The sequence below is a fragment of the Mercurialis annua genome, linkage group LG8, assembly GCF_937616625.2.
Source record: "Mercurialis annua linkage group LG8, ddMerAnnu1.2, whole genome shotgun sequence".
NCBI lineage: Eukaryota > Viridiplantae > Streptophyta > Magnoliopsida > Malpighiales > Euphorbiaceae > Mercurialis > Mercurialis annua.
This window is the reverse complement of record NC_065577.1, coordinates 38376598-38391478: the sequence shown is the minus strand read 5'-3', so window position 1 is coordinate 38391478 and position 14881 is coordinate 38376598. Positions and strand designations below refer to the sequence as shown.

Below are 14881 nucleotides of genomic sequence, written 5' to 3'. Positions count from 1 at the left end.
ACTTAATTTTTTTAACTATTAAACCCCATAATTTATATTTTCATTTCAAAAAATATATTTAGGATAGTTATATCGCAACAATTAAGGAAGTATCTAATTATTTTTTTGCATCCTTCACCTCCAATTAGTATTTTACGCGTTTTAAAAATATAATTATGGGATTATTTGACCTAAAAAATGAAGTGTTTTTGGGTTAGTTGCTTAAAAAAATATAAATTGAGTTACATGACTCCGTGTCATAAGTTTAGGGTGCACGTTGACCCTTTGTTCATTCTTATATTTGTATTAGAAATAATTTCAAATTTATTTAATACTAATTACAAATATTACACTAGAAAATAAATATTCAATAGAGAAATTGATTTTTTTAATTTTGTAAAATTATTTTGCACACACATTGATATTGATATTCTTGATATGGTACGAGTGTCCATCAATTTCTTTGTGTCTGGGCCTTGCCTCTCTATCTAGAGAAAATTAGGAAAAATACTCCCTTTTTGAAAATAATATGATTTCCTACCTCAATAAGAAAAAGATGGAGAAAATACCTCACCCTTTTAATATAATTATTTTTTTACTTTAAGACATGTTATATTATAATTATACCTACTTCTTATTATTATTTTACTCTAATTATATTTCTTTTACTCTAACCAAGTTTTATTATAACACCTGTCACTTTTTTCTCTCTCCTTCCTTTTCTTTTCTCTTTCTTCTTCTTTCTCTTCTCTGCTTTCTTTTGTTTCGCCATTTTTTTTCTTTTTCTTCTACTTCTACTTCTACTTCCTCTTCTTCTTCTTTTTCTTCTTTATTCTTTTTTCTTTTCTATTTTTATTTTTTTCTTCGCCGTCGTTTCTTCATCGATCCGCCGTCGCTCCGCAACCGTTCCGATGTCACTCCGTCGTTCTTTCATATTTGATTTTAGCAATTTTTTTCTTAATTCGTCTTGATAAGTACAATTTATTTTAACTTTCAGATCTAAATAAATTACTCTTGATTTTTTTCAACTTTTGATCCAAAAATCTGCATAAAAAACGATGTTATGATGAAAAAAACGATTTTCTACACAAAAAATGATTTTCTGCAAAAAAAACAGCATCTGATTATCATATAATTATCACTGCATTATCATGTCATTATCATAAAACTAAGGAGAACTATTTTTTTTATAAAAAAAGTCTGATTATCATATGAGTATCACTGCATTATAACACTATGATAACTAGATGATAATTAAATATGATAAGGTTATGATAATTGGTTGATAACGTACGTGAAAATATAATTACAAAAAATTCATGAAATCAGTGATAACCAGATGATAATTAAATAATAAAGTTATGATAATAACATGATAATATGATACCTATATGGAAAACAATTACATAAAAATTGTGATAACTAGATGATAATGAAGTATGATAAGATTATGATAATTGGATGATAACGTACGTGAAAATATAATTACAAAAACATTCATGATATCAGTGATAACCAGATGATAATTAAATAATAAAGTTATGATAATAGCATGATAATATGATACCTATATGGAAAAAAAATTACATAAAAATTATGATAACGAGCTGATAATGTGAAGATAATATGATAATAAAATTATAATAGTATGATGATATATACTTGCATGAAAAAAAAATTACAAAAAAATATGATAATGAGATGATAATAATATGCTACATACGATACCGATAATGACATGATAATAAGATAACAATGCAATATGATACATCGATAATTATATGATAAGGTGAAACTGTGATAATCATATGATAATGTAATACTGTGATAATCATATGATAATATGATATTATATTTTGTCTAATATTATATAGCAGTATCATCACATTATCATATAATAATATGCTACATATGATACTAATAATGACACGATAATAAGATGCTAATGCAATATGATACATTGATAATTACATGCTAAGGTGAAGCTGTGATAATCATATGATAAATGATACAGTGATAATTATATGATAAGGTGATCATGTGATTTTGTCTTATATTATCCAGCAGTTTCATCACATTATCATACAATAATTTGCTACATACGATATTGATAATGACATGATAATAAAATGTCAATGAAATATGATACACTGATAATTACATATTAAGGTGAAGCTATGATAATCATATGATAAGGTGTTACAGTGATAATCATATGATAATGTGATATTGTAATTTTTTATTTAGTTCATACAATTTTTGACTATGTTATTAATATAATAAAATATCTAAGTAGTAGCATAAATTTTTAAATTATAAAATATTTGATAATACTAAAATAAATGAGAAGAAAATATTTTAGTTGTTGGTAATTTATAATCTGTATATTTATTAATTTAATGAATGGAGAAATAAAAAAAAAACTGGACATTTGAATAAAAAATAATTAAATTTGTCAACAATTTGTAGTGAACACATCACATGTATGGTACGCAGAAAGAGAAAGAGAAAGGGGAAAGAGAGAGTGAGAGAGAAAGAGAGTGTAAAGGAGAGAGAAAAAAGTGTCAGGTTGCACATGTTATAGTCAGAGTATTGTTCTAATTTTTTTAGACATGGGAGTAGAAACATAATAAAATTAAAAGCGTGATGTATTTTCATTGACTTTTCCACATTGAGGTATAAAATCCTATTATTTTTCTATTTGAGGTAAATTTCTAAATCTCCCCTCTATCTATGGGTCTTGTGATCACTAAATGCATTCAGTGTCGTGCTTTAGTCACAGCCTTTCTACCATATGATTATGGGGGTGCCTAAAATTTTAGTTTTAATTTTTTAAGATTAAATTGAATTAAATTTTTGAGGAATAAATATTTTTTAAATGAAATGAAATTAAAAAGGTTAGTTTATTTTTCAGTTCAGTTCAATTATTTTGTATATTCTTGTCAAAACGAGTCAAATTACAAAATTAATCCTTTTTTTAATATCAAATCAAAATAAGTTTCATTTAAAAATTCAATTGATTGAATTTAATTAGAATTTTAAGCATCACTAATAATGATGGCACTTCTATGCTAGCAAATTTTAGGAGATGCTATCTGAATATTTTAGATTTGAAGTAGCATATTATCTTAAAGTATACACACACACACCTTGTTTTCCAAGTTTCTAATTGTTAACTTGATTTTTTATTAAATTCAAATATCAAAATAATGAGAAAATTCCTCTTGACACATTACGTTCATGTAAAAGTATAATATTTGTTGCGAATTCTTTTTTCTACATGTTACATAAATAATATTTTACAACATGATTTATATTTATAAATAAAAAAATTCATCCCCAATCTGTTTTTCTTTTACACCTTAAATTTCACATATTACTACGCTCTTGTATCTATGGACTGAATCACGCTTAGATTATGGTACACTTCAGTTTCTGATGTGATCAACTTTTTTAAAAAATAGAGATAATTTTTTCAACATATAAATAATTATATAGTTGATTTAGGCCTAAATGAAGATTGAGCTTGAGTTGCCAATTTTTTCGAAAAGAATAATTCCATTGCACAAGCTCGAAAAACTTCTAGCTCGAGCTCGAAAAACTTCTAGATCTACCATTGCACGCATTCCATTTTGTTTTAAGAGAATATATAAATATATGGATATAACATAATAACTCTTAAATTTGAGCTATTAAAACCTAACTATTTGATTTTGTAAGAATTAAATTAAATTAATTAAAATTAAGTCAATTATGAATGTTTACCAAAATCACTACACAAAAAAAAATCTATAAATTATTCTTGTTGTGTTAATTACAAAAAAAATAGCAGCCAAAGAATGTTTATATTATAAACAAACCATCACATTAAAAAAATACCAAAAAAAGGCATAGCACACCCAAATCAAAGCATCTTAAATTAAAGTCATAGATTTTTGGTAAAAGAAAATAAAAAAATTATAATATAAGATAAAAAGAATAAAAAGAGGTAAATGGACAGAGGAAATGTACTGGCAACACATAAAAAAGCCACACAAAACCTTTAAATCATCTCTGTTTTTTCTCTACTGTCTCTCTCTTTATCAAACCTTTTTGCTTCATTGCATTAGCCCACACTAATCTCACCTTTCATTCTATGCTTTTTCTGTATTACCTACTAAAATCCGAACCAGATTGGTTTGATATTCGGTCAACGGTTTAATCAGTTTTATGATTTTTATGATTTTTTTTCTTTCGAACAAACATATATATTAGTAGAGAAACAAGATATACAAATTCGTTACATGTCTAATATTAAATTCCTGGAGTTGATCCTATTTTGATAATTTTTGATTTCATAGGATTTTTTGTCTAAAAAGATTGAACCGTAATTTAATTTTTTATAAAAAAAATTACGTCTATTAGCGGTCGAATTAGCTGCGTCTAACGGTTCGGTTTGAATCTTAAAAACACTGCACTGTACAAATTATAGAATGCACACACATTGGTTACCTTTTTTTGCCAACTCATCACAGCTGTACTGTTGGGTAAACAGTTACCAACACATTGCAAATGTCTTTAATTAATTGGCTTCTTGCTTATTTAATCTACTAAACTAATTTTAACTTATACTCCCTGCCATAAAAACATTTGAAACTCTTCAAGATTCCCATGACTTCCTCTTACAAGTAAATAATTACAATGTTTAAATAATATCTTAAAATTTCAAAATTATATAGCCAGTTTTTTTACTAAAATTTCCCTTTTTAGTCTTTTAAATTAGTCTGCTATTAAAAATAGTGTACATTTTAGATTAGTCAGCTCTAGTCTCTAAAACTTGAAAATTTTAATTAAATGTTATAGTCTTAATATGTAAATCCTTAATATATAGTCTTAATATACTAGTATTTGTTCAGTTTTTTTCTTCTAAAAGATCATTTATTTATGTATTATGGTGGCTGTTAAATAGAAACTATAGGTTAAAGAGAGGTAGTGCAACTTTTGTCCTTTAATTTTGACTCATTATTTAAGAATTTGCTTCAATTGATAAATTTTTCATAGGTTATTTAATAATGCAATAAGTAGTCATATTTGAACCAGCCAAAAAGATTACTAATACTTTGCTTTTAATATGCTAATGTATATTCAAACAATAAACTGTTGACCATAAATATATTTAAGGTGTTATGTCTTCTTTTATAACTTCACATTTACTTACATTTACTACAAAAGACTAGTAGTTCATATATTTTGAGTTTGGCGGTTATAAATTAGGCCTTTTTTTTTAAAATCAACTCAAGAATTTCTTAAATTCATCGACATATCCAAATCTATATAAAAAGTGGAATTTAAAATATTTGAAAATGAAAAATATTCGTTAATCGTGAATTCTTTTCAAGTTAGTTTATTTTTAATTAAATTATTCAAATTACTAGTTTTAACCGTAACTGATGTAACAATATTAATTAATTTCTTTAATTCTGCCATTAAAATATAAAATTATTTGGTTATTGATAAATCCAGTTAATTAATATTATTAAACTATTTTTATTAATTAAATCAAATTAATTAAAAATTACAGACTAAAATCAGTTGCCGGCACTTGACCGTTAGTTAACCTAACTTTAATCTAATCTAACCAAAATCAACAACGACAACAGTAAACGGAAACTAATAAATAACCGAAAAAATTTAAAAAAAAAAAACGTTTCTTAAGAATATTTGGTGCTACCATTGCTCCTCATATTTAACATTTTCTCCTTCTCTCTCCTCTTCTTCATTCTCCGCCTCTTTTGACCCAGTCACTCAATTTTTCTCCCTTTTCTTATTTCCCCCAAACTTTTCTTTTTCCTTTCAAAAACACCCAAAATCAAATCAATTTCAAGAACTTCTCACAATCGGAACCAAATTTCTCCAGTTTTTCTTCTCAATTCTTCTTCCGCCTCTAAATTTAGCGGATCCAGCTGCTAAATTTAGAGGGAAAATTGAACAAAATTAAATTAAATTGAATCAGTGAGTAGAAAAGTTGAGGGAGAGTAAAAAAAAATTCAATTAGGGTTTTGAAAGATGATGATATCTAGAGGCTTGTTCGGGTGGTCGCCACCGCATATACAGCCGTTAACGCCGGTATCGGAGGTTTCCGAGCCACCGGAGTCGCCGTCGCCTTACTTAGACACGAGTGCTGAGGCGGCGGCGGCTGCAGCTGCTATGGCGCAGGCGGAGGCGGAGGCGGAAGAGATGGAGGAGGCGGAGGAGATGGAACCGCCGCCGGCAGCTGTTCCGTTCTCGAGATTGTTTGCTTGTGCTGATAATCTTGATTGGGGGTTGATGATAGTTGGTTCGGTTGCTGCTGCTGCTCATGGAACTGCTCTTGTTGTTTACTTGCATTATTTTGCTAAGATTATTCAGGTTATGAAGGTTCCACCTGATGAGCAATTTGATCGGTTTAAAGATGTACGTATTCATTTTTTTCAGCTTATTTTTGTTTAATTTATTAGTTGTTTATGTTAATTTTGGGTTCTGAGGATGGGATTTAGGAGTTTTAGTTTTGAATTTTAGTGAAAGTTTTAGAACTTTAGGTTGTGTATTAATTTAAAACTGAAAATTGATAAGTTGGGAACTCGGTTATGATTGTAAATTCTGTAGTTTACTTTGATTTGGTGCAACTTGGGTGATTCTGTAGTGGTAATTTGACGGGAATCGGCCTTTCGTTTTTGGTTTGAGCGAGTTCTTTATAATAGGTTATGTTTTAGTTGGGGGAATTTTAGGGCTGTTCTCTTTATAAAGCTATTTTGACATATATAGTTCCGACACAGGACATTTTCTGGACTATTTTGTTAACGGGATTGCATTTGCACAAGTAACTGAAATTTAGATGTTTGAGTAGAAAGCAACACAATCATATTAGAACATCATAACAGACTAACAGTGAATTCTAAAGTCTAGCACCCTGTCGAATACTAGAATGAACTCTTAATGTTAGTCCAACAAAATCCATGAACACAAGAGAGTGCACAAGGTATTGAGCTGAATATTGCTGCTTTATGAACGTTGTGATACGGAAAATTCTCCACAGTATGTTACAGTAGTAGTGTTTCAATGGTTCAATGTGAGGGAGAAAGAGGGAGACAGGGAGGGAGGGAGGGAGTGAAAGAAAGAGGTTGAGTTTTGTGTGCATAGAGGATAGGGTGACAATATCAAACAAAGTTCCTAGTTGCCTATGGGATGATGGTGCTATCTTGAATTATACATATGAGCATATGCGATTGACATCATTCATTGAGAACTTGAAATATCAAAAGAATAGCAGCAATTTTATGGGGCTGCAAACCAAAATGGTTGCCTCGAATGAATGTACCAGCTATACAGGGATCCAATCGGATGTGAATAAAATGATAAATGGAAATAGGCTGCCTTCCATTTGAACTTATTTCTTTCTTTTTTGGCATTAAGTGTCATGGACCAAACAGCCTTGTGGTCAATTTTTGTTTTGGCATCAGGTTCTATGAACAGTTAATGCTCTAATAAACATAAATGACTCTGCCCTCATAAATGAAATTGACTATTGTCAAGCTCCACTAGGTGCTCAATCATCTCGAATGTTGGTTTTGATGATTGTGGCACTTATATGAAACTTCTTTTATTTAAATTTGAATCTTAGACATAATATTTAATTTATTAACGCTATTTAGGTTAGTAGATTTTTTCTCTTTACCGAGCAATTTCTCTACCTCGCTTTTTTTTTTTTATATATGGTTTGTTCAGTGCTGTGGTGAGAGGATAATTTCTTCCTTCAGTCTTAAAACCTCTTCAAAGTTTTTTTTTCCACTTGTCTATTGGATTAATATCTTTTCATTAATTAAGGTTTTTTTAATGCAGCTTGCTTTTACTATTGTTTACATAGCCATTGGTGTTTTCGCAGCTGGTTGGGTTGGTATGTTTCAGTTTTTTTATCATTAATATTTTGTTGTCATCTGATGCATAGCTATTTATTGCTGCATTGATGCTGACTAACTCCTTGTAATAGAGGTATCATGCTGGATTTTAACTGGAGAACGTCAGACTGCTGTTATCAGGTCAAACTATGTTCATGTATTACTTAATCAGGACATGAGCTTTTTTGACACATATGGGAACAATGGTGACATAGTAAGTCAAGTATTGAGTGATGTGCTGCTTATTCAGTCTGCTCTTAGTGAAAAGGTACATTGGAAATTGATCGTTCTGCCTTTCTGAATCTGCAAATGCATCGTCTAACCTGTTAAGAGGTCTTTTTGATGATAGGTGGGAAACTATATTCATAACATGGCAACATTTTTTAGTGGTCTTGTTATTGGATTTGTCAACTGCTGGCAGATTGCGCTTATAACATTAGCCACTGGTCCTTTCATTGTTGCTGCTGGAGGCATTTCAAATATATTCCTTCACAGACTTGCTGAGAGTATTCAAGATGCCTATGCGGAAGCTGCTAGTATAGCCGAACAGGTTTGAACAACTCCCTTCTGACCTAATAAATGGCCCTTCCCTTGATTAGAAATATCCATTTCTGTTGTGTATATTACTTTTCTGTAAAAATAGAAGGGGTGATTTGTGTATATTATCTGAAGATTTAAAAATCAGGCATTAGAGCCTTTGGCCGGAAGTGGTTCTTTGTTGAGTTTCTGTGCAGCCATAGAATCATTGCCAGGTTGAAATTACCATATTCTGAAGCAATCATTTCTTACGAGACTGAACTAGGTTTCCTTGAATTCTGTTTTAAATTATTTCATTTCATCATCAATCGACAAGAACTATTTAGTTACTTGCATAGAAGTTCTTTACTTTTTTTTCATGCTTATGTTTTACATTCCCATATTTCAAAGGTCTTGGAAGACTTGAAGAAAAATGTTGCTAAAAAGCAAATACTAGTTTTATCCACACTAAGGAATCCTACTGCTGTCTGTTATTATAATTTATTTTGGCATGTTTCTTCAATTTTTTACGCTGTGATTACATCCTTCTAAATATGTTTTAGTTTATTGTTTTTTTTTGAACTGTGAGTACAACCTTTTAAATATGTTTTAGTATATTATTTTTTTTTCCTTCCTGCAATTTTTTTTTCTGGACCAGTGTTAGATCTTCCACTAGGTTTACTTCTACTCATGCTGGCTAATTTAGAAACAGTAAGATCTGTGTGAATCTACATCTATCCTGTATAGATTCAGGAGCTTCTCACGGCCTAATGTTTGTATCCATTTCTTGTCTTTGCTTAAAGCCTTGGCATTTGCCACTGTAATCCACGTCGTAGAAATGTTTTTTCTCTGGTTACCGTGTATTTAGTTTTTTTATAGCATATTTCTTGTTATCAAAGTGAAGAGATCTGGGTAATACTGAAAGCTAATAATATGTCTAATTACACAGGCGGTCTCTTATATTAGGACCTTGTATGCATTCACAAATGAAACTTTGGCAAAGTATTCTTATGCAACTTCACTACAAGCAACTCTGAGATATGGTATTTTGATTAGTCTTGTGCAAGGACTTGGGCTTGGGTTTACATATGGGCTGGCAATATGTTCTTGTGCATTGCAACTATGGGTTGGAAGATTCCTTGTAACTCACCAAAAAGCTCATGGTGGGGAAATCATAACTGCACTGTTTGCTGTAATTCTGAGCGGCCTGTAAGTATCTTCTTTCTATCTTGTTGGTGCTAATATCCTGTCTATGGCTCTCATATCTGCTGTATTGTGTTTTCCAGTGGGCTGAATCAAGCAGCAACGAACTTCTATTCATTTGACCAAGGAAGAATTGCTGCTTATAGGCTTTATGAGATGATAAGCCGATCGTCCTCCACAGTCAATCAAGATGGGAACACTCTAGTCTCAGTGCAAGGAAATATCGAGTTTCGGAATGTTTATTTTAGCTATCTGTCTCGTCCTGAGATTCCCATCTTAAGTGGGTTTTACCTTACTGTACCTGCTAAAAAAGCTGTGGCACTTGTTGGAAGAAATGGCTCTGGAAAAAGTAGCATTATCCCCCTCATGGAGCGGTTTTATGACCCTACTTTGGGTATTTCCACATGACTAATGTTATATCATTTAATTGTTTCACTTGAAATCTATAATTTTTTTCTTTTATTTACATATTTATTAATTATAATGCAGGAGAAGTACTTTTAGATGGAGAGAACATTAAAAACCTGAAATTGGAATGGCTCAGAAGCCTAATAGGACTAGTTACCCAGGAGCCTGCCTTGCTAAGTTTGAGTATAAGAGATAATATTGCTTATGGACGAGATGCTACTTTGGATCAGATTGAAGAAGCTGCCAAAATAGCACATGCACATACATTCATCAGCTCACTTGAGAGAGGCTATGAAACACAGGTAAACTAACAACGTTAAAAGTTTTGCTTGAATCTTGTTACTTTTCCTTTCATCAGTCTGTTGAGAAATTGATCCCTTCTTCAGGTGGGTAGAGCTGGTCTATCATTGACAGAGGAACAGAAAATTAAACTTTCTATTGCTAGAGCGGTGCTTTTGAATCCAACGATTCTTCTACTTGATGAGGTCACCGGTGGACTTGATTTTGAAGCTGAACGAGCTGTTCAGGAGGCTCTAGATCTTCTCATGTTGGGACGATCCACCATAATTATTGCTCGGCGTCTTAGTCTTATTAGGAATGCTGATTATATAGCTGTAATGGAGGAAGGTCAGCTTGTTGAAATGGGAACACACGATGAATTGCTGAACTTAGATGGTCTATATGCAGAGCTTCTCAAATGTGAAGAAGCGGCAAAACTTCCAAGGAGGTATAGTAAGATATTTTTTTTGTTATGAAGAAATTTTTTCTGTTATAAATATCGATTTCGTAAGTAGCCATACATAATGACACAGGTTTCTTAAAATGTATTTAATTACAATGCACATATACATGATTATACGCATGTCTTTCTTCAGGATGCCAGCTAGAAACTACATGGAGACTGCTGCATTCCAAATTGAAAAGGATTCTTCTGCTGGTCACAGCTTCCAAGAACCTTCTTCCCCCAAAATGATGAAATCACCCTCTCTTCAAAGAGTTCCTTGTGTATCACGGCCTCTAGATGGTAACTTCAACTCTCAAGAATCGCCAAAAGTTCCAAGTCCGCCACCGGAGAATATGATGGAAAATGGTCTCCCCCTTCATGGAACTGAGAAGGAACCGTCCATAAGAAGACAAGATAGTTTTGAAATGCGACTACCAGAGTTACCCAAGATTGATGTCCACTGTACTCAACGACAAAAATCAAACGGATCAGATCCTGAATCACCTGTATCGCCTCTTTTGATTTCTGATCCCAAAAATGAGCGCTCTCACTCACAGACTTTTAGTCGACCCCATAGTCACTCAGATGATATCCCAACTAAATTCAAGGATGCAAAGGACACCAAGAATCGGGAAGCGCCTTCATTTTGGAGGCTTGCAGAGCTTAGTTTTGCAGAGTGGCTATATGCTGTGCTAGGAAGCATTGGTGCTGCTATATTTGGATCCTTCAATCCACTACTTGCTTATGTTATTGCATTGATAGTGACTGCCTATTATAGGCCCGATCGCCATCACTTGCAGGAGGATGTAGACAAGTGGTGCTTGATAATTGCTTGCATGGGTGTAGTAACTGTAATTGCAAACTTCTTGCAACATTTCTATTTTGGTATTATGGGTGAAAAAATGACTGAGCGAGTCCGGCGAATGATGTTCTCAGGTAAATTATCATTAATCTTGTTGTTGGGTGCATAAGAATAGAAATAATGGCACTACAAAATCCTGAGTATGAGCTTTACCCTTTTTATGCCCATTATGTAACAGCAATGCTGCGTAATGAAGCTGGATGGTTTGATGAAGAGGATAACAGTGCCGACACATTATCCATGCGGTTGGCAAATGATGCTACGTTTGTGCGAGCGGCTTTTAGCAACCGACTTTCAATATTTATACAGGACAGTGCTGCTGTTCTCGTGGCTGTTATCATTGGCATGTTCCTTGAATACCGATTGGCTCTTGTGGCACTGGGAACAATACCAGTTCTCATGATATCTGCAATTGCACAGGTTTGTGTTTCTTGTTTCTTTTTCACTTATTGTTTTTTATTGATCAGTATCCCTGTTTTTTTTCATCTGTTTATCAATTTGCCATGCTCTTTTCAGTGGCTCTTTGAGCATGAACTGCTCCTGGCTGTTGTGTGGGGTAGGGTAAGGTGGGTTCATGTAGATATCTCGCTACATGTCATTGAAACAAATCATTGCAGTTTCCTCTCGTAACTAGGAGTTTTTTTAATTCAGTCTCAGCAATATTTGAATAGATTTCCTCTTGAGATCTTATTTCTGCTTTTTTGTTTGGCTGCAATTTAGCTGTGGTATTATTTTCTTTAAGGATGGCTTGAGTAAATGAAATTCTCCATATGTTGAGGCTTTTAGTTTGTTGTATTCAATGTGAAGACAAATAGGTCTTAGTGTTACTAATGTATTAGATGCTTCAGAACAACAAATTAACATGTGTTTGAACAGAATCAAGGTTCTTGACGTACTTCATACTCTTTTTGTGAGAAAAGGATTTGGTTCGTCCAATGCTTATATCAGAGTGATATTTCCTTAACTTGTGACCTTTACCGGACATGGTTGCCAATCCTGCAGTGAGTATGTCTTAATAATAGTATGTCTTAGTAATAAGATCATTTATGCTCCCATTTTCATTGTTGCCTTGTGTAATTTACTTCTCCTTGTGTTACTATGACATGAATGCTATGTGTGGTTAGAGAACAATACACTAATATAGATGCTTTCTTGATTTGCATCATTTGCTGGTCTGTTCCAGCTACAGTATAGATTTTAACAATACCAGTACAACCCTCTTTTCATTTTTGAAATGTATGAATTTCAGTTCCATCAACATCGATGGTATTTGATTTTCCATTAGATTTACTAAAGATGTATTCTTTTACTGTAAATTTTAAGTATTGATGAGACATTCTGCTGTGCAAGTTTTCTGCATGTGAAAACTTAATAATAAATGGCAACTGAAATATTGCAGAAGCTGTGGCTTGCTGGATTTTCAAGAGGCATACAGGAGATGCACAGGAAAGCATCATTGGTTCTTGAGGATGCTGTTAGAAACATCTACACTGTTGTAGCATTCTGTGCTGGTAATAAAGTGATGGAGCTCTACAGGCTACAACTGAAGAAAATTTTCAAGCAAAGTTTCTTACATGGAATGGTCATTGGTTTTGGGTTTGGCTTCTCACAGTTTCTTCTATTTGCTTGTAATGCCCTACTTCTGTGGTACACCGCATATTGTGTAAATAAAAACTATGTGGAGCTCCCTACGGCTATCAAAGAGTATATGGTTTTCTCGTTTGCAACTTTTGCATTAGTTGAGCCTTTTGGATTGGCTCCATATATTCTCAAACGGCGGAAATCTCTCATTTCAGTTTTTGAAATTATAGATAGAGTACCCAAGATTGACCCAGATGAGAATTCAGCATTGAAGCCCCCTAATGTCTATGGGAGCATCGAGTTAAAAAATGTTGACTTCTGTTATCCTACTCGCCCAGAAGTCTTGGTGTTGAGCAACTTCAGTCTTAAAGTTAATGGTGGACAAACTATAGCTGTGGTAGGAGTTTCAGGGTCTGGTAAGAGCACTATTATCTCTTTAATGGAGAGATTTTACGATCCAGTTGCTGGTCAGGTTCTACTCGATGGACGAGATTTGAAACTTTACAATTTGAGATGGCTAAGGAGCCATCTAGGTCTTGTTCAGCAAGAACCTATTATATTCTCAACAACAATTAGAGAAAATATCATATATGCTAGGCACAATGCTAGTGAAGCCGAGATGAAAGAGGCTGCGAGAATAGCAAATGCTCATCATTTTATTAGCAGCCTACCTCACGGTTATGACACGCATGTGGGAATGAGGGGTGTAGACCTGACACCTGGACAGAAACAGAGAATTGCAATTGCACGAGTAGTACTGAAGAACGCACCCATCTTGTTATTGGATGAAGCGAGTTCGTCGATTGAGTCGGAATCTAGTAGGGTTGTGCAAGAGGCTCTGGATACACTGATTATGGGAAACAAAACAACCATTCTGATAGCTCATAGAGCTGCAATGATGAGGCATGTTGACAATATTGTTGTTCTAAATGGTGGCCGGATCGTAGAGGAAGGGACCCACGATACATTGCTGGCGAAAAATGGTTTGTACGTCAGATTGATGCAACCCCATTTCGGGAAGGGTTTGAGACAGCATCGACTCTTATAGGTTGGATGTGACATTTGGGTTCAATTCTGTTGATACCCTTCGGAATTTGTAAAGTATATCCCAGAGCAGGCAAGTGCAACTGAGAACAATGATGAGGCTTGTAACAATATTCTTATGTGCAAATGTGCAAATGGCGGCAGCGACAGTTATATTCTTTGAATGTAGGGTGTAGAAATAGGTACTTCGGAGCTTTGGTTGGCCATTGAGGACATGCTCTCAGGGCTGGATATATTCTTTATGGAGACAAGCATATATCGTCTTGTTGTCTTCATGGCGTATTGATTTGTTCATTGATCAGAAATCGGATTGGCGAGGAGGTAATTCTAGCCCTAACGAGATGTGCTATTTGGGTTTTGTCTTCTCTTTCTCCCTTTGATTTGCTAGATAGTTTCTTCTTTTGGGTTTTTTTCGGGTTTCTTATGGATTAATGTAACTTGGACAAAGCTTGGATGATGAATGTGTTCCATACTGTAAATTTTTGCATTTGTGAAAAACATTAGGAAGTTTTAGAAGAGGAAAAAAGAGGTGGAGGGCATTTGTTGTAATCTTCCTTTGTAAATAACCACGTGGATAATTTATTTAGCTTTTAACTTTTGCCAATCTTAATTACTGTGTCATTTTTCTTCATTCCATTTTGTTTCAGTTTA

At 33.1% G+C, this 14881-nt stretch overlaps 1 protein-coding gene across 1 annotated transcript; it reads left to right on the top strand.

Annotated features, from left to right (window-relative positions):
* Nucleotides 1–5704: 5704 nt before the first annotated feature.
* On the top strand, nt 5705–14840 carry LOC126661162 (ABC transporter B family member 6). The gene is made up of 11 exons (XM_050354968.2): nt 5705–6411; nt 7837–7891; nt 7985–8160; nt 8242–8442; nt 9358–9617; nt 9695–10005; nt 10101–10321; nt 10406–10746; nt 10895–11679; nt 11784–12025; nt 13005–14840. Exons 1-11 carry the CDS (start codon nt 6025–6027, stop codon nt 14232–14234), a joined length of 4209 nt encoding a protein of 1402 aa, XP_050210925.1. The 5' UTR covers nt 5705–6024; the 3' UTR covers nt 14235–14840.
* Nucleotides 14841–14881: the final 41 nt, after the last annotated feature.